This window comes from Dermacentor andersoni, chromosome 1 (genome assembly GCF_023375885.2).
Source record: "Dermacentor andersoni chromosome 1, qqDerAnde1_hic_scaffold, whole genome shotgun sequence".
NCBI lineage: Eukaryota > Metazoa > Arthropoda > Arachnida > Ixodida > Ixodidae > Dermacentor > Dermacentor andersoni.
Genome location: NC_092814.1, coordinates 199,058,274 through 199,083,541, shown reverse-complemented (window position 1 = coordinate 199,083,541; position 25,268 = coordinate 199,058,274). Strand labels below are relative to the sequence as shown.

The 25,268-nt window shown below is 44.4% G+C and overlaps 1 protein-coding gene across 3 annotated transcripts in view; it reads right to left on the bottom strand.

The window, feature by feature from the left end:
- The window catches only part of LOC126547037 (uncharacterized), a 199,023-nt gene that overhangs the window by 62,032 nt on the left and 111,723 nt on the right, over positions 1-25,268 (bottom strand). For all 3 annotated transcript variants that reach the window (XM_050194864.3, XM_055062941.2, XM_055062942.2), the window contains 2 exons: positions 12,580-12,641; positions 5,057-5,126 (listed from right to left, as the gene is read on the bottom strand). In XM_050194864.3, coding sequence (XP_050050821.2) covers positions 5,057-5,126; positions 12,580-12,641 — 132 coding nt within the window. The remainder of the gene's footprint in view (positions 1-5,056; positions 5,127-12,579; positions 12,642-25,268) is intronic.

Genomic DNA, 25,268 nt, shown 5'->3' with positions numbered 1-25,268 from the left:
AATCCATGCCAATGGCTTCGGAGCGCGAAAAGCATGGCGCGCTGTATGTCAGTTCCCGAAAAGTCAGCTTCGCCCCAAAAACGCAGTGTTGCGCGGTTAAGCATACCAAAAGTTAAAAGGGGCGACTGCCACGGGACATGGTATGTTTCCTTTAATAATACACGCATGCACCTGCCATCTCCTATTACAGTACAAGCACCGATATGCCTAATAAGTGTACTGGCAGGCCTTTAGAGCTATTTCGGATGTGTCTTTTTTTTTTTTTTTCATTTCGGATGTGCCATTTTAAGGGCACTTTCGCAGCCCCTAGGGAGTCAGAAAAATCGGACATTGACCGTAATCTGTAAATATGTGTGAATAAATCTTCTGGAACTTCCCACTCATGTGTTAGCTCATTGCACAGCTTCTTTTAATTTGAACTTCTTTTAATTCGAACTAATTTTCAGGCCCCTTCGAGTTCAAATTATCGAGATTCGACTGTACAACAATCAATTCTGTCTCTCGCTTACTGCTCCCCACTAGTCTTCCCGTGCAAGACGGTGGTTGAATGTCACCAGGGTTCTTGCAACACAAAATGGGCAAACCCTGCACTTCTCTCCTACTCATGCAGCAAGTTCATATTCCCAGCTGGCCTATGCAACACACAGCTTTCGCTACGCATACTGCACATAGTTTTTCATGTCACATTTTTTAACTAAGTAATCCACACTTACGACAGAAATTTATGCTGTAGACAGGCATTCTGTCGAGAGAATGAGTCCTTCACAACATCTGCAAGACAGCTACGCAGCAAAAGCTCCTTTATCACAGCAGATTCTGTTACGCATAGCGGCCATATTGTGCCCAACAATGACACATTACTAAACGCGGCTTTCTACAGTATAATAAAGTGCATTACCACACCAGTCATGGCAACCTTGCACTTCAGCTCAGTGTTATGCCCAGCCTGATCATCTGCAAGTCTCTCTGCATGCTGTTGCACTGCGTGTCAGACAGCACAAATGCTGGTTGATACAGCAGCCCGGTTGAGCCCTGGTACCCCCACAAAACACTAAACATGTTGGCACTTCAGGACAAAAAAAAAAAAAAAAAAAAACTGTACATGCAGTTAGTAAACAGTCCTCTCGTTCCAATAAAACCCGAACCCCCCTTCAAGGCTACCCTCTTTCTACCCCTGAGCACACACCCCTGGACTTGTTACACTAATAAAAACTGTCTGTAATAGCAATGTGGTGTTATTTTCAACTAGGCTGCACTACATGACATCAAAAAAAATTGAAAATGGCTTTGCGGTTGAGTAGAGCCTTAGGTTGATCACTGGCCTGCCCTATGTGCCAAGTTCACCCCTGAAGCTATCAACATGCCTCACCACAACACACAAAATGCTTCACTACATGATCTGTTTGTCATTTTGGAATGTATACAAGACACTTTCCATATCTATTGCCTTGCATGTAAAGTTTACCATAGTAGAAGATTGTGATGTCTTGTAAATGTGCAACGCACTGAGCAGCAAGTAACTGCAGGGGCCAAGTGTGCCCCCACATCAAGCCGGAGGTCGATTCTGTACGTAATTCACTTCCTGCAATATTGAGGTTGACGATGGAATTGCTATATTGTAGAAGAGCTGATGTGAGGGTGCTGCAAAAGACGGTTTTGCATGGCAACCAACCAATGAGAATTGGAATTGTGAGTAGTTTACTAGGTCATCTTGAATTATTACTTCCTTCAAAACACTGCAGCACCGAAGCACCACAGCAGGGGAGTGGGTACAACAGAATAAAAAGCACAAGGAAGGAAAGAAAGTCAACAGTAGTTTGTATACAGTCAAACCTCAATATAACAAACCTTGATTTAACGAAATTCGCGATGTAAGAACTATATTAATTTTCATATCTTAGTTACATTGAAAACTGTACTTCTTTCGCAATTTAAAGAAGTAATTTCATGACACGGTCTCACTTTAACAAAGATTTTGGCCATTTCAAGCATGTACTTGGAGCCTATATGCTAGTAAATCTAGCAAAAAATTATAACGAATGTCGGCTGAGGCAAGTTATTTCAAGCATCCTTCCGCACGCACTGGAACATGGTAGACTGGTAGGCTCAACACAATGCACACAAATGTCTGGTGCTGTGAGGCACGCCGATGCATTGCTCATGGCACGATCTGCCCTACATGCACTGGCGCTCATAACCTGACCGTCTTGAGATTTGTTTATAAGTGCTTACTGACAAAATAATATCCACCAGGAGTGCTCTGGGAATTTGTGAAGCTGTTTTTACTGCCAACACTTCAAAACCTCGAATCAATGAAATTAGCAATTTATCAAAGTTCGCTTGCTGTAAGTACAATTTTGTTATATACTTTAGAAAATAGAGCCCGATCGGCTGTCACCACATTTGCAGGCAAGGCATTCCATTCCGAAACTTCATGGAAACAAAAAAAACTTCCATGCAATTTGTACGGCATTTAATCTGCATTATCTTACAACTGTGGTCCCACCTGTAGGAGACATAATGGGGAGTTTTTAGGTAGATTTAAACCTCGATATAGCAAAGCCAGCCATGCTTTCGCATGCACTCCGTCCCTGCGGCTGACAGAGTAGCTTGCAGTGGGGAGCAAATGCTTTGTCTGCCTCTGGCCTTCAATGCGTCTCTGGAACTTGAGATTACACAACCTCCAGTAGTAAACGCACGAAAAGACAGTGCACATGACGCCACACTATCTCAGCACGCCCACTCTTTGCACACGCAGCAGAGTACCTTTAATACAGGGCACATGGGCTGCGTAAGCGTTCAGCCGTGCTGTCAGCCATGCCCAGTCATGGCATCGCTAGAAAAGGCAACGTGCGGCAACCTGCCCCAGATTTCTATTTATTTTCTCGGTATTCCTCTGTGGCAGCAGTGAAATTTCGTTTTATTGATATCATGTATAAACACCCGTCATTACATTGAGGTTCTAAATACTTGGTGTTCTATGAGCTAGAAGCCAAAAGTTTAATGCTTGATAATACAGAGACTTTCGTTTTGTCGAGGTTTAACTGTGTTTTTATCTATTCCAGCGGTGTTGTTATAAATAGAGCATAAAAGCTTAGCCTGAACTTTTTCCTTTTTGCATACAGTGGCTCAATCCCAATGCTGTTCTTTTATTTCTGTTACGATTATTTTCCAGGAGTACTGTTTCGTTATAAATCTAGTGCCACAATTTTGTATACCTTCAAGCCTATCTATGTTGCATTGTTGGTAAGAATCCAAACCAGCATTTTCGTATTCCAGGTGGGGTCTAATCAAAGAACGGTATGCTGCTTCCCTCAGGTTCCAAGGGGCATTAAGTGTTTTAATGACAAGGTTTAGTAATTTGCTGGTTTTATTCACAATCATGTCAATGTGCTTGCTAAAAGTCAGGACCTTAAAAGGCACTACTTTGAAGTGTTTATTTAACCTCAGATTCTTTTCTAAGCATGCTTTGACCTATTTTGCAGTTATTATTTATTAAACGTTTCAATTTATAGAAGGCCATGGGACAGCACTTGAGTATTAAGGCCAGTTTCCAAGTCCCCACTCCACAAGCTGATTATAAAGATCCTGCTGGAATGCTGCATCTTTAGCGTCTTGAATTGCTCTATAGACCACACAGTCATCTGCAAACAACCTGATGTTGGGGAAACATTTGAAGCAATATCATTCAAATATATGAGAAATAAGTAACCTCTCAGTAAATATTTTTTTACTGCTGATAACGCATTGTTTTCTAACTCATGACAATTACATTAATGATGCTATCATCAATCTCTAGTGCTCTAATTTATTTAGGAATGACTCATAAGAGGCAGTATTTGAATGCTTTTTAGTAATAAAAAACATTGCATCAGTCTGTACCCTATTTTAAGCTGTTTCTGCTACATCACGATAGAGCTCAACTAATTGAGCAGTACAGGAAATGTCTTTTCGAAAACCTTGTTGTGCTGGTCAGAAAAAGTTATTTGATTCCAAGTGCTACGTTTTGCTAGTATGTGCTGAAATATTTTGTAGGGTATGGAACATAAGGAGATGGGCCTATAATTACACGCAGATGACTGCAAACCACTCTTGAAGACAGGCACAACATAGGTAGTCTTCCAATCTTCGTGAAACACTCCTGTTTCTAGCGGTCTAATTTTCTCCTACTCTTTCAGTGTTTATAATTTCCCTGACATTTCCTGGATTTTTCGGTCGCTAGACACCTTGTGTGAGATGCACAGCTCTCAGGGTGGGAGTCAATTAAGAGGAAGCATTAGGGCATCTAACATGCCCACAGCTGCTATTCGAAGATTAGATTATTGAAGCCTACTGTGGCTGCTAGCACAGATCCACACTCAAGTGTCCTCCAGTGCTCAGTTCACCTATGGGAGGGCTTCACCAGTCTTATCATTGCAGTTCCACAAAAAGGCATCTTCATTAGCTTCATCACACCACAAATGGCTGCGTCTGTATTACACAGTTATACCCACTAATACCAAGCATGATAAATCTGCTAAAGATGGTTGTTATATCAAAGTTCATTGTATTTGAGCTTAGCACAGTGTAACTGAAATTTGTAGTGCAACTGAAGTCTGATCCTGGCAAGAAGACATAGTGAGACTGTTTTAAGTGCATTTGATTGCAGTTATGCAATCACGGCATTTTCACTAAGCTCCAACCTTCCTTCTCAGTTATACATCGGTTCCCACTCAGAGAGCAAATTATCGAAAATGATAAACGAAACACAAACACTAGTGCGTACTACCTCAGTGGATACTAAAGGAAGATTGAGAAACTATCTTGGTGCACTACAGTAGGCATGAATGTATGCACGTGTATTGTTCCTAAATTAACATTTTATTTCAGCCTGTAGTGAGCATTATTGCAGTGCACAAGTATTTAATGGACATTACTCCTAAATAAATAAATAATATTTACAATATTTAGACTAATCAATGGAACCATCAAAACAGGCCAGCCATAAAACCACTGTAAGATTAACAGCTAGACAGTGGCAACTCTTGTGTAATGAATACCAAGGAGGCATGCTTACAGGAGTTGCAGGTTTTAAGTATTCCATGGTGGCTCGCACGGCTTGGGGTGGCAGGTCAAAGAAGTCATTCCTGAAATCAGCAAACAAACTTTCTCATAAAAACATTTAAAAGGAACACTTCATTTAGGCAAAACAATTTCAAGGTGAAAAAATATGAGCAGCAAATGAAAGATCGAAACCAAATGCCTTTACATAAAAAATGCAAAATAATTTTAGCTCCATATACTTAAAGTACTGTACATTGATCACAACCCTAACCCTAAAAGCCTGTGTAGCTCTGATGCAAGACAGCAGTGCACCTCGCATGCGTCGATGCGCTTGTTGTGCGGTTTTTTTTTTTTTTTTTTCAAGATAAGGTAGAAATGGATGTACGTGGGAGCAGACCAGCCTGTACGGATACACGTTCTGCTGCCATCAGCACACATACAGTGAATCACGCATGAATGTGGTTGGCTGTGTGTTCATTACAATGCCAACAATACACCATTTAAACAGCTGTTCATCATACAAGGGCAACAAGCAAGGCACACTGCTTCATCAGGCTTCGGAACAGACTTCTTGTTTGAACCGATCTGTCCCCCTTCTTGACCACCTTAAAAAGTTGGCGCATCTCTGTTCACATGCTGATCAGTGCTCTGAAGCCTCGTGATCCCTTTTTTCTTGGCCCTTCCCCTCCGGCTGCAGCGTTCGTGACTGCCAACACTACTCAGGTGCTGTTAGTTCTGGCAGTGGCCTTCAGCTTGCAGAGCATTTGAATCCATTCCCACTCATGTGTAATCATGCGAGCACGAATGAAACGCGTTCAGCGCGGGCCCGCGAATCACAAAGCGACAAGTATCGCGTGTTGATAAAGCAATGGGGCGGGGGTCCTTCCATGAAGCGCAGATGTAGCCTGCAGTGGTTTTTAAATTGAAACTGTAATGTGTAAAGATCCGTCCAAGTGGAGGTTGGGTCGGATTAATTTTGGCAGCTCGTGCAACCCTAAAATGCCATTCATGGCTGGCGGTACAACTAGACATCTCCAGTTCAGCATCCCATGCCCGGCCTTACTCAATGAAATGATAAGAGTGTCATCCACGCTTTCTAGTGGAACATGTTGGAGGCCTTGCACATTCTTGACACAGAGTGGCGATCTGCTCTTGCTGATAATGAATGGCCACAGTGTGCATGAGCCATGGTTTCACATGCGCAGCAAGCAAAAATAAGAGCACCCTGCTAATTTTTCCAGGAGGCTTAATCTCCTGTTTAACAGTGTCTGCCAAAACAGTGCCTCTTCAAATTCATCAACACTAAATATTTCCGATGATGCAAGTCACACTCCGTTAGGAGAAGCGCACTTGCAGGGGTGCAGTGCACCGCAGCATTCAATATATTGAATGTGGAGATGAACGGGAGTTCAATATACACGTAATACATTGTTATATTTTTGCATGGGATTTCCAAGGCAATTTTATGACTGTTCGACATAGACAATATTTCCGAATTTGATTTATGCTTGTAACCTGGTTTCTTTTCACTACTTCCCATTATCGAACATTGTTACATCTTACAACAGTGTATTCTGCAGAGGCCACAAACTGCCCCTTTAAGATATTGTATTTGCTGACTCACTGCACTTCACTGGCATCCATGATATGTGCTACTTACTGACTCAGAAACCATTGCACTTTCTTTATGGGGGACAACTAAGCTAAAAGTTCCTAGAAAGATGCTGCCCTGTCATGACAAAAGAAGATGTGCTGCTACATTGCTATGGGAAAGGAACGTTGCCCAGGGGGCGCTCATGAAAAATGGCCCTCAGTGCCTTAACATTTAATCTCTCAAACAAAAGCGGAGCTGCAACAAGCACGTTTTTATGTTTTACAAAACTGTAGCCTTGGCAAGTTTTCTGTGTTCTTTTTCATTTCCCTCAGTATGACACTGAAAACGATTTATAGGCTATAATCAACGAGGAGGAAATGATTTGTCAGAAATGCCCTAGAAGTACTTGTGTAGAAAACTGGGAGCCACCGAAACACCTGCAAGCGTATACTGCCGATAGTGTTGCGGTGTGGTTTCAAGAGGATCAACTCACTGTAAGAGTTCCTTCATGCAAAATAACTCAAGAAGGGCGAGAATTGCATACAGGGAATTGTTTTCTAGACTCACACAATAACACCTCACAATGCTGGTTCAGGGTTTCAGCAAAATACAATTCCTGAGTGAATAAGCTATAAACGCAATTGAAATTCAAACAAGCAATCACTTGTTCTATTTCTGCCTATTTTAGATGCAAATAGAGGCAGTTCCTTTGTAAGCAGAGTGACGTTGATTTCTTTGGAGCCAGTTATGGTGTCCACAGCACCTGAATTAAAGGTGTGTCCACATTAGCAGCACAAGATCGCCACATGGCATTTGTGGTTCATGGGCCCATGGCCGGCGGTGGTCTTGCTGGCAAACGGCAAGATCCCTCTTTCACACAGAGGATCTGCCTGTGAGATCTCACTGCTGCAAACCAACATGGCCATTCAGCGACAGAGGAGTTGTCATTCTGACATTGCTGGCAGCCTCACCACCACTGATCGATCGCCACCAATATCATCACTTGGCCTTTTCCAGTTTGCTTCGAATCTGTAGCTGACTGTGCTTCAAAACGAACAGCCGAAGCTCCCAAGCCACAATGTTTTGTTACCATTGTTGCTGCCTTAACCTCTCCTTGCAATTATTTTACACAAAGAAGAAAACATGCCAATATTTGCACTGCCGCCAGCTGAGATGCAAGCACAATTGAGCCGTTTCGCCATGTTCCGTCGGTAGTCGTGCACTGCAGCTAAAGTTGATTTGCGTCGCAACTCTTATTGGTGGCCGTGGACACCGGTTTTAATAAAACGAACTTTACATGTTAATTTACTCTGGCAGACATAATTTTGCCTGGAATAGAAGATGCATAGCGAAAAAGAACTGTGTTTCTGTCGCCAGTCTCGGTAATACATCGGCGCTGGTGAAGCATAGATGTGCTGTTTCTGCAGAAAACATGAAGTGTTCATTGTTTATCTTTGCTGTAAGATTGTATGATTAGCAATGTCATTTGTTGCCTTTTAATTCTATCACCAGGCACTGTCAAAGGTGTGCACCGGTGGAAACAATGGGAATTTATGGCGGCTGGCACTAATATTACTTTAGTGCTCCCGAAAAATATGCCGGCTATATATATTCTTGTACTTGAAACATGTTCTCAGTCAGACCAATTTTCACTTTCAATAAAGTAATATGCACAAATATTTTGTCCGAGAAGGTCTAGAAATAATAGTTGAAATGGCATGCGATTATGCCTGCCTGAAAAAAACGTTGCTGACACTCATGCTCATAGTTTTCACAAACAATAATAGAATGATAGAGCAATATTACGGCTTTACAGTTGTGGCAATTAACCACTCAGGAATAACAACAACCTTCAAGCTTTTTCTTTTTTTCTCCCACGGCTTTTGAAAATCCCTCCCCATACCACTGCTGGCCATTTTCTTCTGTTTGTATGACTAGCGCTAGCGCTACAATCCTATGCGTATGATAACCCTAGCGCTACAGCGACTGAAGAATGCTAAGGAACATTCGCACTTGATATGACGGAACAGCTTGTTCTCCTGCACAGCCCAAGATCACGCAATCACACTAACGAGCCCTGGGGCATGCGCACCTGGCCCTCATGGACGGCTGCGCATCGCCCACTAGTGTCGTCGACGTCAGCCCCTTGGGAGCATAAAAGCTCGACTGCTTTGCGGTCACCGACCAGTGAGCACGGCACAAGCTTTGAGGCCGTGCAACTCATGAATCCGTTCTTGTTTCTTCACCAGGTGAGAGACCAACATTCAGCATATACGTATCGTAGCAACGTTTCTCTCTTGCATCTGCCATGCCCACAATCACTACTTGTACGATTGGTGATGGCCTACTGCTGTTTTGTTGATTTGCTGTCTTCCTATAGCGACATAGAAACCAGCCCAGGACCAACATCATAGGAAATGCTTAAGACAATACTAGACGAAATACGAAAGCTAAAGCAAAGCGCGAATTTCACAAATCACCAGCTTTGTGAAACTGCTAACAAGCTGTCTTCCATTGAGAAAAAAATGAACGACCTGTCTGCGACTGTGACTGATTACACCCTGAAAATTGACGTGTTGCAAAAAACTACGAACAATCTAATGCTGAAAGTAGACAACTTAGAAAACAGAAGCAGGAGGAATAACTTAATCATATATGGCGTGAAGGAAACTACAGAAAAGTATCAGCAGTCCCTCGAGCGAACAGTTTCCAAGGAAATATTTCAAGATCTGTTAAATATATCTGACGTACCACTTGAACACATTCATAGAATTGGAAGGCCTTCAGCAAATAAATGCCGACTGGTTATCCTGAAACTATTAGATGAAAGAGACAAGGCCAAGATTCTTAAAAACTGCAGGAAACTCAAGAACACTGCATTTACCATCTCAGAAGGTTTTTCACCACGTGTGCAACAGATTCGAAAAAAGCTTTGGCAAAGTGCAAAAGAGCACAGAGATGAAGGTGACAAAGTGATGCTTTTTTTCGACAAAATTAAGATTAATGGCAGACAATTCTGTTGGGATGACAAAAGGAATGAAAGAGTACCACTCGCTGGACAGTGACAAAGCCGCTGCAGTCGCAATAGCACTTTTCTTGCGAATCGTAAGAAACGTACCTTTAGTCCCAAAGAGTAGCTCGTCAATAAAACTGTTTTCAGTGCTCAACGTAAATGCTTGAAGTATCGCAAGCAAGTGCGATGAACTTGAAAGTTTTCTTCACATGTACTTGGATTACACGTGAAATCATTTAATAAAACGCTACGTGAAGCGCTTGTCAAGTGCTCCTTCACAGAAAAGGTACAAGTTGCAGGTTGTTCGAGAGGAGTTGCGTAGGAAGATTAGATTGTCAAAGTACCAGTTTTTTTAACATCAGAATGCACAACTTCCTTACTATCAACCACCAAAAGTTCTGGAGGCACCTAACAGACAAGAAAGAACATGTAAGCAAAATTTTTCTGAACAACTCTGCTGTTACGAACACATATATAATAGCGTCAACTTTTAATGACCAATTTTCCAGCATATTTCTGCATGGAAGAGACATGATTGCCGAATTTAGAGGCAAAAAGCAAGAGATACCTGACCTTGTCGTAAGCGAACCGGGCATTTTTTCAGCATTTCTTCACCTCGATACAAAGAAGTCATCCGGACAGGACGATATTCCAAACTGCTTTTTTTACAGATACGACAAATGGTGCACAAAATATTTATTCCTTATCTTCAGCACAAGTCTGCATAAAGGTGAAGTTCCTAAAGATTGGAAAACGGCAAAGGTCTTGACAATCTACAAATCCGGCAATAAGTACTCTGTGGCAAATTATAGGCCCATTTCTCTGTTGTGCACCACCAGCAAGGTTATTGAACACTTCATTTTTTTTTAAACACATGAGCTCATTTTTGGAGAGCGATAACTTTTTCACGAGCAGCCAGCATGGTTTTCGGCGTGGCCTATCAACGGTCCCGCAAATGATTCATATCACCAAGGAATTCTTCGCGACATTGGACAAAGGTGGGCAAATAGACGTAATTGTTTTTGATTTCCAGAAAGCGTTCAACCGTGTGTCCCATTTGAATTTGATGACAAAACTTAGGCGCCTTTTAAACAATAACCAAATTGTAATGTGGCTTGACTCTTACCTTTCTAACTGCCATCAATACGTACAAATAGCTAAATCAAAGTCTCATACAGAATCAGTGATTTGTGGGGTTCCTCAAGGCTCGGTCCTTGGGCCCCTTCTTTTTCTTATATATCTCAGTGACCTGGCCATCCACTCCCCTATACGCAGCCGTTTATTATTTTTTTTTCAGACAACTGCACTGTCTACCACACCCTCGAAACAACCGAGGGTCAAGTCACACTAAACAACTACCTAATGGCTATTACTAACTGGTGCCATGTGTGGGAGATGACTGAATACCTCAAAATGCACTCTCAAATTACAATTACACGTAAAAAAATCCACTTTCCCTTGGATGGAATGTCAACAGTAACCAAATTACCCTTATTAACCAGTTAAATACTTGGGTACAATTATTGATAACACATTAAGTTGGAACTCTCATATTAGAAATATTGTCTCTACAACATCAAAACTGCTGTGGTTGCTCAGGCATCACTTGAAAACACTAACAGTAAAACGAAATTAGTTGCATACACGTCCCTCGTATGCCCATTACTTGAGTACGCAGATGTAGTATGGAATCTATACACCAAAACAGAAGCTAACTGCATAGAACGTATTAAAAAAAAGATAGCTTCGCTTTGTTTACAATGCTTACGATAAACAGGTGTCCATATCTTATCTTCATCTGCGGTCCAGTCTTTGCACACTTGAAACATCGCAAAAGTTGCAACGCCTAAATATGCTATTCAACATCATTAAGTCAAGTAAAACCAGATTTCCAGGCATAAATGCAATTTAACATGTCACGACCCACCCGGAAGAAACACAGCAAGGCTATTTTAGTACTTCAATGCAGAACAAATGCGTACAAAGGTTCCTTTTTCCCAAGGACTATTGTTGAATGGAACAGGCTGCCGAATGAGGTAACGCTGGAATCTTTTTTAACAGCCATTGTTCCTTTCTTGTGATTGCTGTGCATTCTTTGTTATTCTTTAGAAAGTGTCCACATGCTAATAAGTTGATTGCTCATTGTATTAGTCTTGTTGGTGTTAGTGTATCTCATTGTTCTTTCGTCGTCACAACAATTATGTGTACCAAAAACAACAAATAATGCAATGTACCCACTCCTGTCTTGGCAGACAAAAGGTTACTGGCAGTGTTGAATCAATAATAATAAAATAAATTGTCCACAAGGAGACGCTGCATGTCAGTTTGAAGCTCCAGCGCTGGTTCCCCACTGGCATATCTGGCAACCGTAACGGGCTAATCTAGAAGTTACTACTGAAACAGAAAGATGCCTTTCTCCATAGTGTGTTTTCTCAAGGCATGCCAAATCTGTTTTGTGTTCTTATAGAGTTATTGGGTTTAATGTCACAAGCAACATGAGAGATGCTGTAGTGGACAACTAAATTTGGCCACCTGTGCCACCGTCTCAAACCAATCCATGAAAAAAAGCCACTTCCGACAGCTATCACGGGTGGAACAGGAGACGCATAAGGACAACAGAGCAGGTGAATGCCTGCATAAAGGCACTGGGGCGCACACTATTAGCTCCACAACATAAATTTTAAATCTAAAGCACCACGAGTGTTTCTGCACTTCACCACCAAGGAAATCTGGCTGCTGTGGCTGGGAATCAAACCTGTAAGTTCATGCTCAGCAAGCAGGATGCCAGACCAGTCAACATAGCCGAGATATTTTTGACGAAGGCTATACGTGCATTCCTTCACTATTAAATTCTCAGGCTGCCATAACACACAATGATCTACTATGCTTTACTGAATTTGTTAACTGCCTCTGTGATTTGAAAACTTACCTCAAAAGACGTAGCTTCTTCTTTGGGAGCACTGCAAGTGTGCCATAGTCGACAAAAAGCACCTGCATGAAGACCATAGCTTTTCTGTGAGAACCTAAAGGCATTTTATGCAAGTCGCTTAAAGGAGAGTTAACAGTGACACTGACATACAACAAACCCACTAGAATTCAACACTGGTTGGCATTTGTTGTAATTGTGGGCTTTAGAGATGTCAATGCAAGCGAACAGCTCCTTCCACAGGCAAGCTAGAAAAGGGCTTATTATGAATGCAGAATTCTCTTGTCTATTTCAACTCCAACTTCTCCTACAGAAATTCAGTATTAAAGGGAGCACAGTGCAAGAAAGTACAGTATTTTCTCGCTAAAACGAAGTTAGCGGGACAGAGAAAAAAATTTGTTATAAGCGGTAATTCGATATAAGTGACCGCTCGAGAAAAGCGAAAGCAGTCGAGCTTTAATTGCGTCACAACTGCAGGGAAGCCAAATATAATGTATTCAGTGAAGCAAAACTTTATTCAGGTGCAACAAATGCAGTGAGCTTTGGCTGTTTCAAGTTCTCACCGGGTGCGAGCAACACCTGCTCTAATTTGACCAAGCATTGCACGAGGCTGTAGTCATCACCCATGTATTCAACCTTATTTCGTAGTAGGCGTAAGTACTCCCGTGTCTGCACCATAGTTGGCACCTCACATGGCTCTTTGTTCGCTGGCTATACGTCCTCATCGGGGCCACCAACAGTGTCAGTTATCTCGGCATCCATCGCTGGGGAAACCTCAGGAGCAGCAGCATCAGCTAACGTGAATGTCTCGAAGTCGCCTTCTACCTATTGGCCAGCAATTTTATGAGCAGTCTTGTATAGATCACTGCAAGTCCAGTCATCATCAGGCTGGTCATCGGTGGGAAAAGCCGGCGTGCACAAAGCAGTTGGTGACCTTCAAAGGCGCGAATTAAAAGTTCAGCAAATGGATCGCACCAAGAAAATCAATGTTGTACCTGTTGCTGGCGTTATGCGCTGTGAGCATGCACTGCAAAAGAGCCTTGTGGTACAGCTTCTGGGTGGTTTCAATGATGCCCTGATCCATCAATTGCAGTACTGCGGTTGTGTTTGCAGGCGAAAATTCCACAGCAATCGCCTTGAGCTTGTCGATCTTCTTATGGCTCGGACAATTGTCAATTATGAAAAGCACTTGCCGATTCCTTGCATCGAACCGTCTACCAGCAGGTGCACATAGTCTTCAAAAATAGCAACAGTCATCCATGCTCGCATGTTACTTCTGTAGATGCATTCCTTAGGAATAGTTGCACTTCGGAAGCACCGCAGCTTCTCCACCTTCCCCAGCATCAAAAAGGGAAGCTTGTCCTCGCCTGTTGCATTGGCACCAAACAGCACCGTGACACGCTCCTTGCTCTGCTTTCCTCCAGATGAGGATCCGCCAGTGGTAGTGAATGTGCGATTTGGTAGCATCTTGTAGAAAAATGCAGCCTCATCTAGTTGCAGATGTCATTGTTTTCATAGTTTTCAAGTAGAGCTTGGAGCCGATGTTGGCGCCATATGTCTACAGTCATAGTTCACGGCTGCGCTTTCGCCAGCGATCGACTACGAGGTCACGCCGTGTCGTTTCTTGAACCACACAAGCCAGCCATTGCTGCACTTGAAATCTTTATGGCCCATTTGGAGGGCGAGAGGTTCGGCTTTTGCAGTGTGCAGGTCCATGTATGAGGAGATTTGCACTCCTGGCATTCTTCAGCCACTATAGAAGTGCAACTTCCACTTTAGGGTATTTCAAACCACGATTCCTCTTTCTCTTTGCTGACAAGCTCTTTTCAAAGCCATCCAGCACAGCTTTCTTGTTTTTCAATACAGTTGATAAAGTAGACGGCAGTATGCAGAATTCCTTCGCGATGTCAGTTTTCTGTTGGCCGCCTTTTTCCACTTTTATCAGCAGAAGTTTCTGTTCCAAAGTCAAACACTTTCGCCTGGTGACTGATGAAGCCATTTATCACTGTAGACAACAAAAGCACACGCGAGGAACACGTGACGAAGGACTCCGAATAATACACAATCACATGGCCTGCAGTACGCGCCAAATGCACGCGCCATCGGCACCAAAGTGACTGAACGTGGGGAGTGACGCAGAAAGCAGAAGCTTCAAAATGTTGTCAGGGCATCTTGCGTTCCTCGTCAATGTGCACCAGTGATGCCGATGGTTGCAATGGAGGGCTTGGCATCAGCTTCATGGGCAGTGGAAGAAAGGTGATCTTAGTTGTGGAGACCAAAAAGCAGGAACCGCGGAAGGGCACCCGTTCATGCAAGATTGTGCTCGGGAGGGCAGGCCGAAAGAGGGCAGCTTTGGAGGAGCAGCGACGTCGAAACTGGCAGTGAGGAGGCGAGAAGTTGACATGAAGATGAGTGAGAGGAGTGACTGGCATCCAAACAGCTTGCAGACTGGAGAGCGAATGAGGAGGGGAAGGCAGTGGCCACTTTTATAGGGAGGGCAGGGAGGGCAGGGAGGTCACAGAAGACTACGAGAGTATCATGCTGGAAAGCACCGCAGATGCTGTGGCTCGAGTCTGAGGTTGTGTTTGTTGTGCTCAAAAAACAATCAGCCGCTCATTGTGGGTTTTGCAGTAGGGGCTTTGCATGATCACTGAGCAATTTTTTCCAGAGGCGTGCAGCTGTGAAGTTTGCTAAATTAGAGTGTTTCGACTCGCCGAAGTCGACAACACTGTGCTAATTCTGCAGTTCGAGTGTCGGTATCCGCGCACCGTCACGCCCGTGCCATTGACATATGTCTTGGAACAAAATTCAATGACCCTACCACACACTTAGACCATTTGTCTAAAGTCTCATGACACGAATCGAGCATGACCGACTCGAGAAAACTGCCCGAGAAACACCAGCTTGTGTTGACCCGCCATGTTGACAGCCTGACTCACCGCTGGTGACGCTCGGATTTTTTGTGTTTTCAGCAAGTTATCAGTCGATTTGCACCATCAAAAGTGCAACAAAGCTAGCGCAGTGTTTCACTGCGATGCAGGCCAATTATGGCGAGTGGCGAGCAAATTTCTAGACCAGCTTCCCCAAAGTAGTCTTCCCTATTTGTTAACGTAGCTCCTCCCATTGAACATGGCACTTATAATCGGAGGGACACTTCTCTTGTGCTTTTCAGCACGTTTCAGCAACAGAAGTTCTCATTAGAGCGGTAAAACTTCGCTCATTGAGCGCACCTCATGGAATGCTATGGCGCCAGTCTGCCCACAGTCTTTCGGCATCGCAAAGCATCAGGAAGTTTATTTTCGTGTGGATTTTATCCCGGAAGACACCAGCGATGCAACGCGACCGAGGTTAACGGTTCGGGTGCGCTGCACCATGGAATTTGAGAGCTTCTGTTCGCTCTGCAGTAAAGAGCTGGGAGTACTCGGCACTCGCTTGATATTAGTTACTATGCAGGCAATGGTCGCGGGTAATCCGTCGGCGGTTGTAATTTGACACTGCATGCACAAAAGGGTCGCTCTGCCACTTGGCGGTGGCAATGCCTCTGCTCGCCACTTCACTCTAAGCGGGTCAAGCTCTTCATGCGCTTCCGAGTAATGCGGCTTAAAATGAATGCGTTTGGGTCGAGACCAGAAGAAATTTCGAATAAAGCAATACTTCGAGTAAAGCGATTTCATTATAATGAGTAATTACTGTCCACTTTTGCGTGCTGGCCTGATTTTAATGAAAATTGTATGGTTGCACGATTAATACATCCTACAATTGGGCAACAACTGGTGGGTGATGGTGGGTTGCTCATCTTCTTGAACACCAATGCAAGCAATATTTTCGCTGCAATGTTAAAAGAACTTAAAAGTGCAAAATTTATTTATATGATGCTAAAGCACATGCAAACTTGTAGCCAGATATATGACAGTGGCCATGGTTCAGCAGCTACACCTCACGTCTCAGGCAGATTCCACAGCTGTAGAACCCCAGACACGAGTGCCCATGACAATATCCCTCATCACGATATCACCCATCACAATATCCATCATGTCGAAGCGCAAACATCGCGCATGCGACCTGAACTCCGTGACATCGTCAGATTATTCTGTGTTCCGAAAATTCACCAGCTTGAAATGTTGCACCCAGGTGAGCTTTCACCATTCCTACCAGTATGCACACATATAGAAATTTTAGTTATATGTGCTCATGGTAGTTGCCAGCTGATCACCCACGAACGCCCCTTCAAGCGTGCTGCCGTCAGTGCAGCTTGTGCGCATCATCTCGCACAAGATCTCCGTGCATTCGTCTACGAGTACAAACATATCAAGTTCGAGTTTCTCACGACGGCATGCCACCCTACACCCCCGCCACCTAGGCCTCACCATCGCTGTCTCGTTGGGAGTCTGTGGCCAATGTTTACATTCGGTGCTGAGACAATGAAATGCTTCGCCATAGCTGTAAGGTACTTGGAAAGTGGAGGGACCACTTCAACGAAAGTGCGATGTTATGATTGGGGGCTCAATCCCATCGCTCGTGATCCGTTGCCAAGATTGGAGTCTGGCATGAATTGGAAGGTAGCTGGCCCATGCCGTCGTCCAACTTATCCACGCTGAGGACGTTGATGAAGGGAAGGACTGCTTCTCATCGAGAACGAGGAATAAGGGTTTATTTACAGTATTTATATCAGTCTAACATGACTGTTTGAGAAAGTACATCAGTCTAACATGACTGCTTGAGAGAGAGTGACCTGAGCAGCCGCACAACAGCGGTTTTTAAACACTCTGTCCTCTCCCGATACAAGGTGACGCGAACGTTCGTTCAGTCATTTTAAACAGGCCGCCTCTCTCCAGGACGGGTTACACACACACACGCACACACGCATACACACAAGTGCGATGGTCCGGAGCCGACGTCAGAGGGGCTTCGTAGAACTCGGAGCCGTACCGGGTAGCGCGTTGTCTTGCGTCTTGGTCGGTGCGTGCGAAGGAGCCTGCGTCGGCGTTCCCGCGTCAACTCCCCCACCAGTAGCAGATCAGGTCGGCGTTGTGCTGTTGTGCACAAAGCCTGCTTTGTTGAACTCCTTCAGTCACAACGGTGACGAGGCTAGAGCGCAACGGTGACGGTTTCAGCACAAAGCCTGCTTCATCGAACGCATCCTAGCTGAAGCGACGGAGAGTATAGGATGCGCGTATTGTTCATGACACAAAGTCGACTTAGTCACGCCGTGGCTAGAGGTTGGCAGCGACACTCCCGGAATGTTGCCTCCACAGTCGCAACTGGGTGGCAAAACTTGAACTGCAGCTGGCCGTTCTTAACAGCGAGCATAATGTCCTGTCGTATGCTTTGATTCCCAGACACGCAAGGCTGTTTGGTTGACACGTTTCGCAAGTATATAGCCTTTGAAAAATATTTTGGTTATAGTGTAGTACTGCTAATACTGGAGAAATTCATGACTCCAGCAACTTACGCTATAAATGGTTTATGCGGTACTGAAATAGTGGAGTTTACATCCCAAAGCAACTCACAGGTATTGAGAAATGCTGCAGTGGAGGGTTCCAGATTAATTTGAACCACCTGAAGTTCTTGTAAAACTAAATCACAGTACACAAGAATTTCTCCATTCCACTCTCATCATGTGGGCACAGCAGCCAGAAATGGAACCTGCAACCTCATGCTTAGCGACACAATGCTATAGCCACTCAGCCACTGTGGCAGGTCTTGTTCTTTCCTGATCACTTAATGTACTTCTTCCTACGCAGACAAATCCCAAAGAATGTGAGATGTACATGGCAGAACTCAGATGCAGAGAGCTTGCAGTGACTGCAACAGTTGCTGTGTGAAAAATTTCAGTATCAGTGAAAAATCACAGCCTGTGGGAAGTCATAATTTTCATTTCAATCTTTCTGCACACTACCGTTTCATAACTATATGCAACATTGATTTTGCAGTGACATGGTGCAATTTATTATCTAGAACATTAGCATTATCACACTTGTATGTGCTAGGATACAAAAGCGCGTAGCAAAGTAGTTGCATATTGTAGCTCATACTGACTGCGATAGTACCAGTGTTTACTCACTGTCTTGATGATTTTATGTCTGTCTGCAATGTCGACCGCCCCTCTCTTTCCCACTCCCACTACCGCCAAGGAAAAAATGGGCAAGGGAGGAAATAGGGCATAGGTTAGATAAGGTTAACATACCATTTAATTCATAAACTACAGTTGGGTACAACTTTAGAAAAAAAGGGGGCGTTTACTCCTCCGAGGCGGATGCACATCAGCATCCACCAATGGGCGCACACTCTGGACTAACGTCATGAGCCAGACGGCCGGTGACCCTACCGACGAAGAAGATGGCCGCCCGCGCTTCGAACTGGGCCAAGTCACGTCAGCTGTGTGCTTCAGCCCCTCGTCAGTGAATTCCAGTTTGCGATGGTCTATTATGCTGGAAATATTACTGCGAGCTTACAATGCGGCATTTGTGCCGCGTGCGTTTATTCTGAACCCTGATCCGGCGAAGGAACATTGCAGCAAGCATCACTACGCTTTGCCTGAAAACAGGATCCCGTGGCAACCGCTATGAACACACATCCTGCATGTTTGTTCCATGTTGTTTTATTTCGCTCCCGAGTGAAGTTACGACAAGAAAAGTTTGCCAAAGACTGGTACTTACTGTTAGCGGCGGGTGTGTTCATGTACTGTGTCACTGCGTTTTTCGTCGGACGGGGTGAAGTGATGGAGCAAAACCATTCTCAGGAGAAATCAGAAAAGTGCGCGCGCATGAAGCAAACCTACGAGTGTCTCAACAGAAAATATTTGCAGAAGAAGCCATCAATGCAAAGATTTGTCGCCGTCAACTTAGCGTGAACGATCATTGTCAGCAGTGAGATAGCCGAGCATCTAGCGACGGTGTTCAAGCGTTGTGTAGCACCATCGATTGATTGCTGTCCACCAGTGCTCACTGAACGCGCAAGCTGTAGAATGCATGCTGTGATAAAGTCATGCATAAGGTGTGTTGTCAGCGCTCGATATGCTTTCCCACAACACAGCTCTGCGCTGCTTTTCGATTCTCGTGATATGCTGCAATTAAAAATTCCCAAGACAGTGTTAAGAGAACGGTAAAAAGAAAAAAAAAACATACAAGAAGGTAGGCACAGCAGCTTGTGAACCCACTCCTAATACCTGTGCCCGCGTCTGTTTGTAAATGGGTGTGTGTATGTTTTCTTGCGTTTGTCTAATTTCTTTATTTTCCACATTTGTTAATATTTGAGATTTTCTTAGTTTTCACGTTTTTGTGTGAATATGTGCCTGCTTCCATGCGTGTTTGCGCTTACTCTTATTTCTTTCCTTTTATTTTATATTAGCATTTGTTATTGCTAGTTTTCTTCCATCAAAGTCTTTTTAACTTTTTCCTTAACCCATCTCATTCAAAGCACTAACTCCTGTAAACTGCAGGGCTGGCCTCTTCCTTCTCATTAAAGCCTTTCTCACTGGTCTACCTCATCTTCTCAATCTGCCTTCTCACTGTGTTTTCTGTCCTTGCTTCTTGTGTTGTTGCCGCAATGTGATTAACCAACTTCCTCAAAACAAATTTTGATCACTTATGAAGGCAGAAAGGTTTACAGATACATTTTCTTAAAAGCGTCATGTGGGTTGCAGAGTAACTTTGCCTCTTACCTCTGTTCATGTTTATGCATTAGTGCATGCGGCAGCTCACCAGAAGTGCACATGAAAGGGTGCCATATTGCAAAACAGCACCTTACTATGTTGTTGCACTTTTTCATGCTTCCAGTCTTAGTAAACAGATGGTTTCACTGCCCATCACATATGCTGGTACAAATTTTCAACAAGAATAACATTGTGCAGTGCGGTGTCATTTCCTGTCTGACACTTTCATTGCAAAGACATTTTTTAGTGAAGTGAATGTAGCCCAGCAAAGCAGTGCACTGAAAGCTTTTGCAACTTTCACCATTTATTACTTCACCAATGTCATTGTCTGAACCTGGCCGTCACTATGCCGACGGCTTGTGAATAAAAAAATTGCCTCAATAAAACACATTCAACTTTACTCAGCCTTTTTTAGTACAAACAACGCTAGCAGAGCTATTCAGGGTGAATAATTGTGCTTACATTCGTGTTACTTGCCCAGTCCGATAAACAAATACAACAATGGCTACGGCATGACTGCGATATGAAGTGCAGACTACAAACGGTGCCTTTCAAGTGTGCCCTCGACTACTGCTATTAATAGCTACCCAAATTGGTTTTCTAGGCCTCAGTAAGTTCATGATGTTTGATAATTGTTCTCTTATTTGCATTACTTGCCTGGGCCAGATAACCAAAATAAACAATACAACCACATGAACGTGCTTTTGCATGCAAGCTACAAACAGTGGCTGTCAGCTTTGCATTGATTACTGCCGTTTCACCAACAATGGCTACGGCATGACTGCGCTTTGACATGCAGACCGCTAATGATGCCTTTCAAGCATGCCCTCGGCTACTGCTATTAATAGCTACCCGAATGAGTATTTTGGGCCTCACTAAGCTAATGATGTTTGATAATTGTTCTCTTATTCGCATTACTTGCCTGAGCCAGATAACCAAAATAAAGAATGCAACCACCTGAATGTGCTTTTGCATGCAAGCTGCTAAAAGTGGCAGTCAATTTCGTGTGGACTACTGCTGTTTTACCTACAATGGCTATAACATGGCTGCGCTTTGAAGTGCAGACACTAAAGGAGCCTTTCAAGCGTGCCCCCCCCAAGTGCTTCTATTTCACAAAAGTGCCCATCAAGCTCAACGGTGGTTGACCAAATAAGTTTTCTGGGCCTCACTAAGCTAATAATGTTTGATAATTGTTCTCTTATACGCATTACTTGCCTGAGCCAGATAGCCATAATAAATGCAACCACATAATTATGCTTTAGCATGCAAACTGCCAACAGTGGCTGTAAATTTCGCATTGACTACTGCTGTTTCACCTACAATGGCTACACATGACTGCGCTTTGAAATGCAAACTGCTAAAGGTGCCTTTCAAGCGTGCCCCGACTACTGTTATTTCACCACAGGGCCCGTCATGCTCGATGGTGGCTGCCCAATAGAGTATTTTGGGCCTTCTGACGTTGGCATTATTCATCTCAACAGGCTGGAAAAAACGGTAAGGGCAGCACAACTACCTGGAAGCAGGCCGCCTAATGGGCATGTCGCTCTCCATTGCTCTTATTTGTTCAAGTGGCTTCATGAAATTAACAATGACTGGGCAGTGGAGTAAACCAAGCCGACGGTATGTTTTTGTTATTGCTTGGCTGCATGTATTGGCCTTTAGGGGCATGTAAAGCTTTACGATGGCTCCAACACGACTGCTATTGTTTTCCTTTCGACATGCAGGCTGCCAACATTGGCGATCAATTTCGCCTCGGCTGCTGCTACTTCACCATAGGGCCCATCAACTCGAAAATGGCTGCCCTAGTGAACACTTTGGGCCTCGCTAAGCTAATGATGTTTTATAACTGTTATCTTATTTGCATTATTTGCCTGAGCCAAATAACCAAAATAAACAATGCAACCAGATGAATGTGCTTTGGCATGCAGGCTGCTAACAGTGGCTGTCAATTTCGCGTTGACTACTGCTTTTTCGTGTCAAGCTGGACAGTGGCTGCCTGAATGAGCATTTTGGGCCCCACATAGTTATTCAGGGTTAATAATTGTATTTGCATTTGAACATGTTTACATGGCAGTACTTATATTGAGCACGATCTGTGCAGGACGTTGCTTTTTCAGAGTTGAGCTTCTATTAAGAGGAATATATATATCAAAACGTTTATTTAAAAGAAAAAAAAATGCAGAAAGCGAGTGGGTGGAGCCCCTAGTCCAGGGCCCCACTGGCTTGAGCGGTCCGCCGTGCTTGGTCGAGGAGCGCTAGTTGCATCTCCCGATCCTCGCTGGCGAGCTAAGTCTCCCACTGCTCCCTTCCGGAAAGTTTGCCGGCTATATTTGGTGTATTCATTTTGGGTGGCCTGTTCTGGCAGTCCCACGTAATGTGGGCGAGAGTTGGCCGGCCTCCGCACCAAGGACAGCGAACGCTGTACAGCGTTGGGTGAATGGCATTTTTCAAATAAAGGTTTGGAAATGTGTGCGTCTGTATTCGGCGCCAGTCATAAGAGTCATAAGAGTCCTGCCTGGATAGGTCAGGGTGTGGTGGACTGTACTTTCTTCGCTCGCGTCGCTGGTGCTCAAGGATGTCTCGTGGTAAAAAGGGGTTTTCGTCAGAGTGGTCGGCCGCTCGGTTAAGCACGAGCTGCGCCGTCTGCTCTCTCATTGCCCTCGAGTCCTGCGTGACCCGGGCACCAGATGATCATGTGTTTCTGCGTTAGGTTGGATCCTAATAGGTGAGTGGTGCTGTGTGGTAGCCTCCCGGTGAGAAATAGTCTACATGCGACTTGGGAATGTGTAAGAGTTATTGACGATTGTCCCAGAGCGTCCTTAGTTTTAATAGCTAGCGCGATGGCTGAAGCTTCTGCGGTATTCGCAGATGCAACTCTAGCCGTGGTGCAAGTCACAAGCCCTTGATTTGCGGCCGCTCCTAGCACTGCGAGGGCGTATTTGTAAGCACCACATCGAGCGACATCTGTGTAGACTGTATCCGGGTTTCCACTGAATTGCTGCATTAACTTTCGAGCTCGAGCACTTCTACGTCCCCGGTGGTATTTCGGACTCATGTTCTTAGGAATTGGGGCTACTATGATCCTTTCACGAAGGACTCTGGGCAGAGATTCGAGTTCTTCTCCCGCATACTGTGGACGAGTAGGGTAACCCACGCGGCAAAGTAATTTTCTGCCAGAGGAGGTTAAGCTAAACCACTCCCACTCAGCTCCCGTTGAGATATGAGCGTCGCTGCCCGTAGCTCCTCGTAGTTATTGTGAATCCCGAGGGCCAGCAGGCGTTCAGTAGAGGTTCCCTGTGGTAGGCTGAGAGCCGTTTTGTACGACGTTCTAATCAACGCATCTAGGGCCTTTAGTTCTGTTTTCGTAAAGTCCTGGAAAGGAAGGCTATATGTGAGACGACTTAGCACAAAAGCCTGAACGAGCCGGATCGTCTGTTTCCTTGAAACCTTTTCGGTGATAAGTTACTTTATGGATCATACGGGAGATCTGTTTCACCGTAGTACTAAGAGTTTTAATGGTGTGGTCTACTTGTTTGTTGCTTTGCAGCCACAGTCCGAGGACTCGCATTTTCTGGACCTCCTTTATCTGGCTGTCTCCTAGAAAGAGGTTCACCGGCTCGTGAGTTTGACGGCCTCGACCTCGTATCCTGATAAATTCTTATATATCGGGAGCGCAGCTCATTCCACTGCTGCGAGCGAAGGTTTGAACAACGGTCGCTGCTTCTTGCAGGATTTCTTCTTTTTGTCCTAACGAACCGCTGGTTGCCCATAGGGTAATATCGTATGCATATATCGAGTACCCTAGCCCAGGTATGACGTCGAGTGTTTTGGCTAAGCGTCTGATGCCGATATTGAAAAGAAGGGGGGAGAGTATCGCCCCTTGCGGTGTACCTCTATTGGGCATGGGAAAAGGGTCTGAGCGCGTAGTGCCAATGCCTATTGTCGCGATGCGAGAGGTCAGGAAAGAGCGGGCGTAATCATAGATTCTTTGTCCATAACCGATGTCACTTAGCTCAGATAAGATAAGTTCATGTGAAATAGTGTCGAATGCGCTTTTTAAATCAAGAGCCAGGACGAGATGTTCCGCACCAACCGTGGTGTTGCAAAGAACTTCTTCGCAAAGTAGCAGGAAAACATCTTGTGTCGACAAATGTTGGCGAAAGCCGAATATGTTTGTGGGAAATAGGTTGTGGTCTTCAATGTAAGACATGAGACGTGTGTGGATCACCTTCTCAAATAATTTGCCAAGACAGGAGGTTAGTGATATCGGCCTGAGACTTTGTAGATCATGAGGTTTTCCTGCTATCGGAATAAGCACGATTTTGGCCTCCTTCCACTGTTGTGGAACTACACCCCTCTCCCATATCTGTTCATTAAAATACCGGGTAAGCTGTTCTAGGTGCTCGTCGCTCAGGTTCCGGATCATAGCATTTGTGAGCTGATCTGGTCCTGGAGCAGTATTTCTCTTCGCAGCTTGCGCTGCCGCGAAGAGTTCTGCCTTAGTTATCGGAGCGTCTAGCACCGCGTTTTCTTGCCCTTGGTATGGCAAGGTGCAAGGGGGAGTGATTACTGCTCCTATGTACTTCTCTTTAAGCTTAGTGAGGAGGGCCCGATCTGTTCCTGAAAATTCTCCGGCAAGTTTTTGAAGAGTGCGGTTATTGGCAGTTTTTGTTTTTCCTGGTTCCATTATGCTGCGAAGTATCGCCCATGTCTTGGAGGTGTGTAACGTTTCGCGAAGTGAGTCGCAAAAGCTCGCCCAACTCGCTGTCTCTAACTGCTGTGCGTAAGCGTTTGCCCGCTCTGATATTTCAGCAATTCTGTGGCGCAGTTTGCGATTAAGTCGCTGTTTTTTCCATCGTTTAGTTAGCCCCCTTCTGGCTTCCCACATATGTAGCAGATGGTTGTCAACTACCGGCGTTTCCGCTGTGAGCGCTAGCCACTTAGATGTTGCTTTATGAGTGTCTCGTATGTGTGTTGCCCACTCTTCAGTGTTCTCAGGTGATATCTCCGGCATGGGGATTTTGCGATAATTTACCCA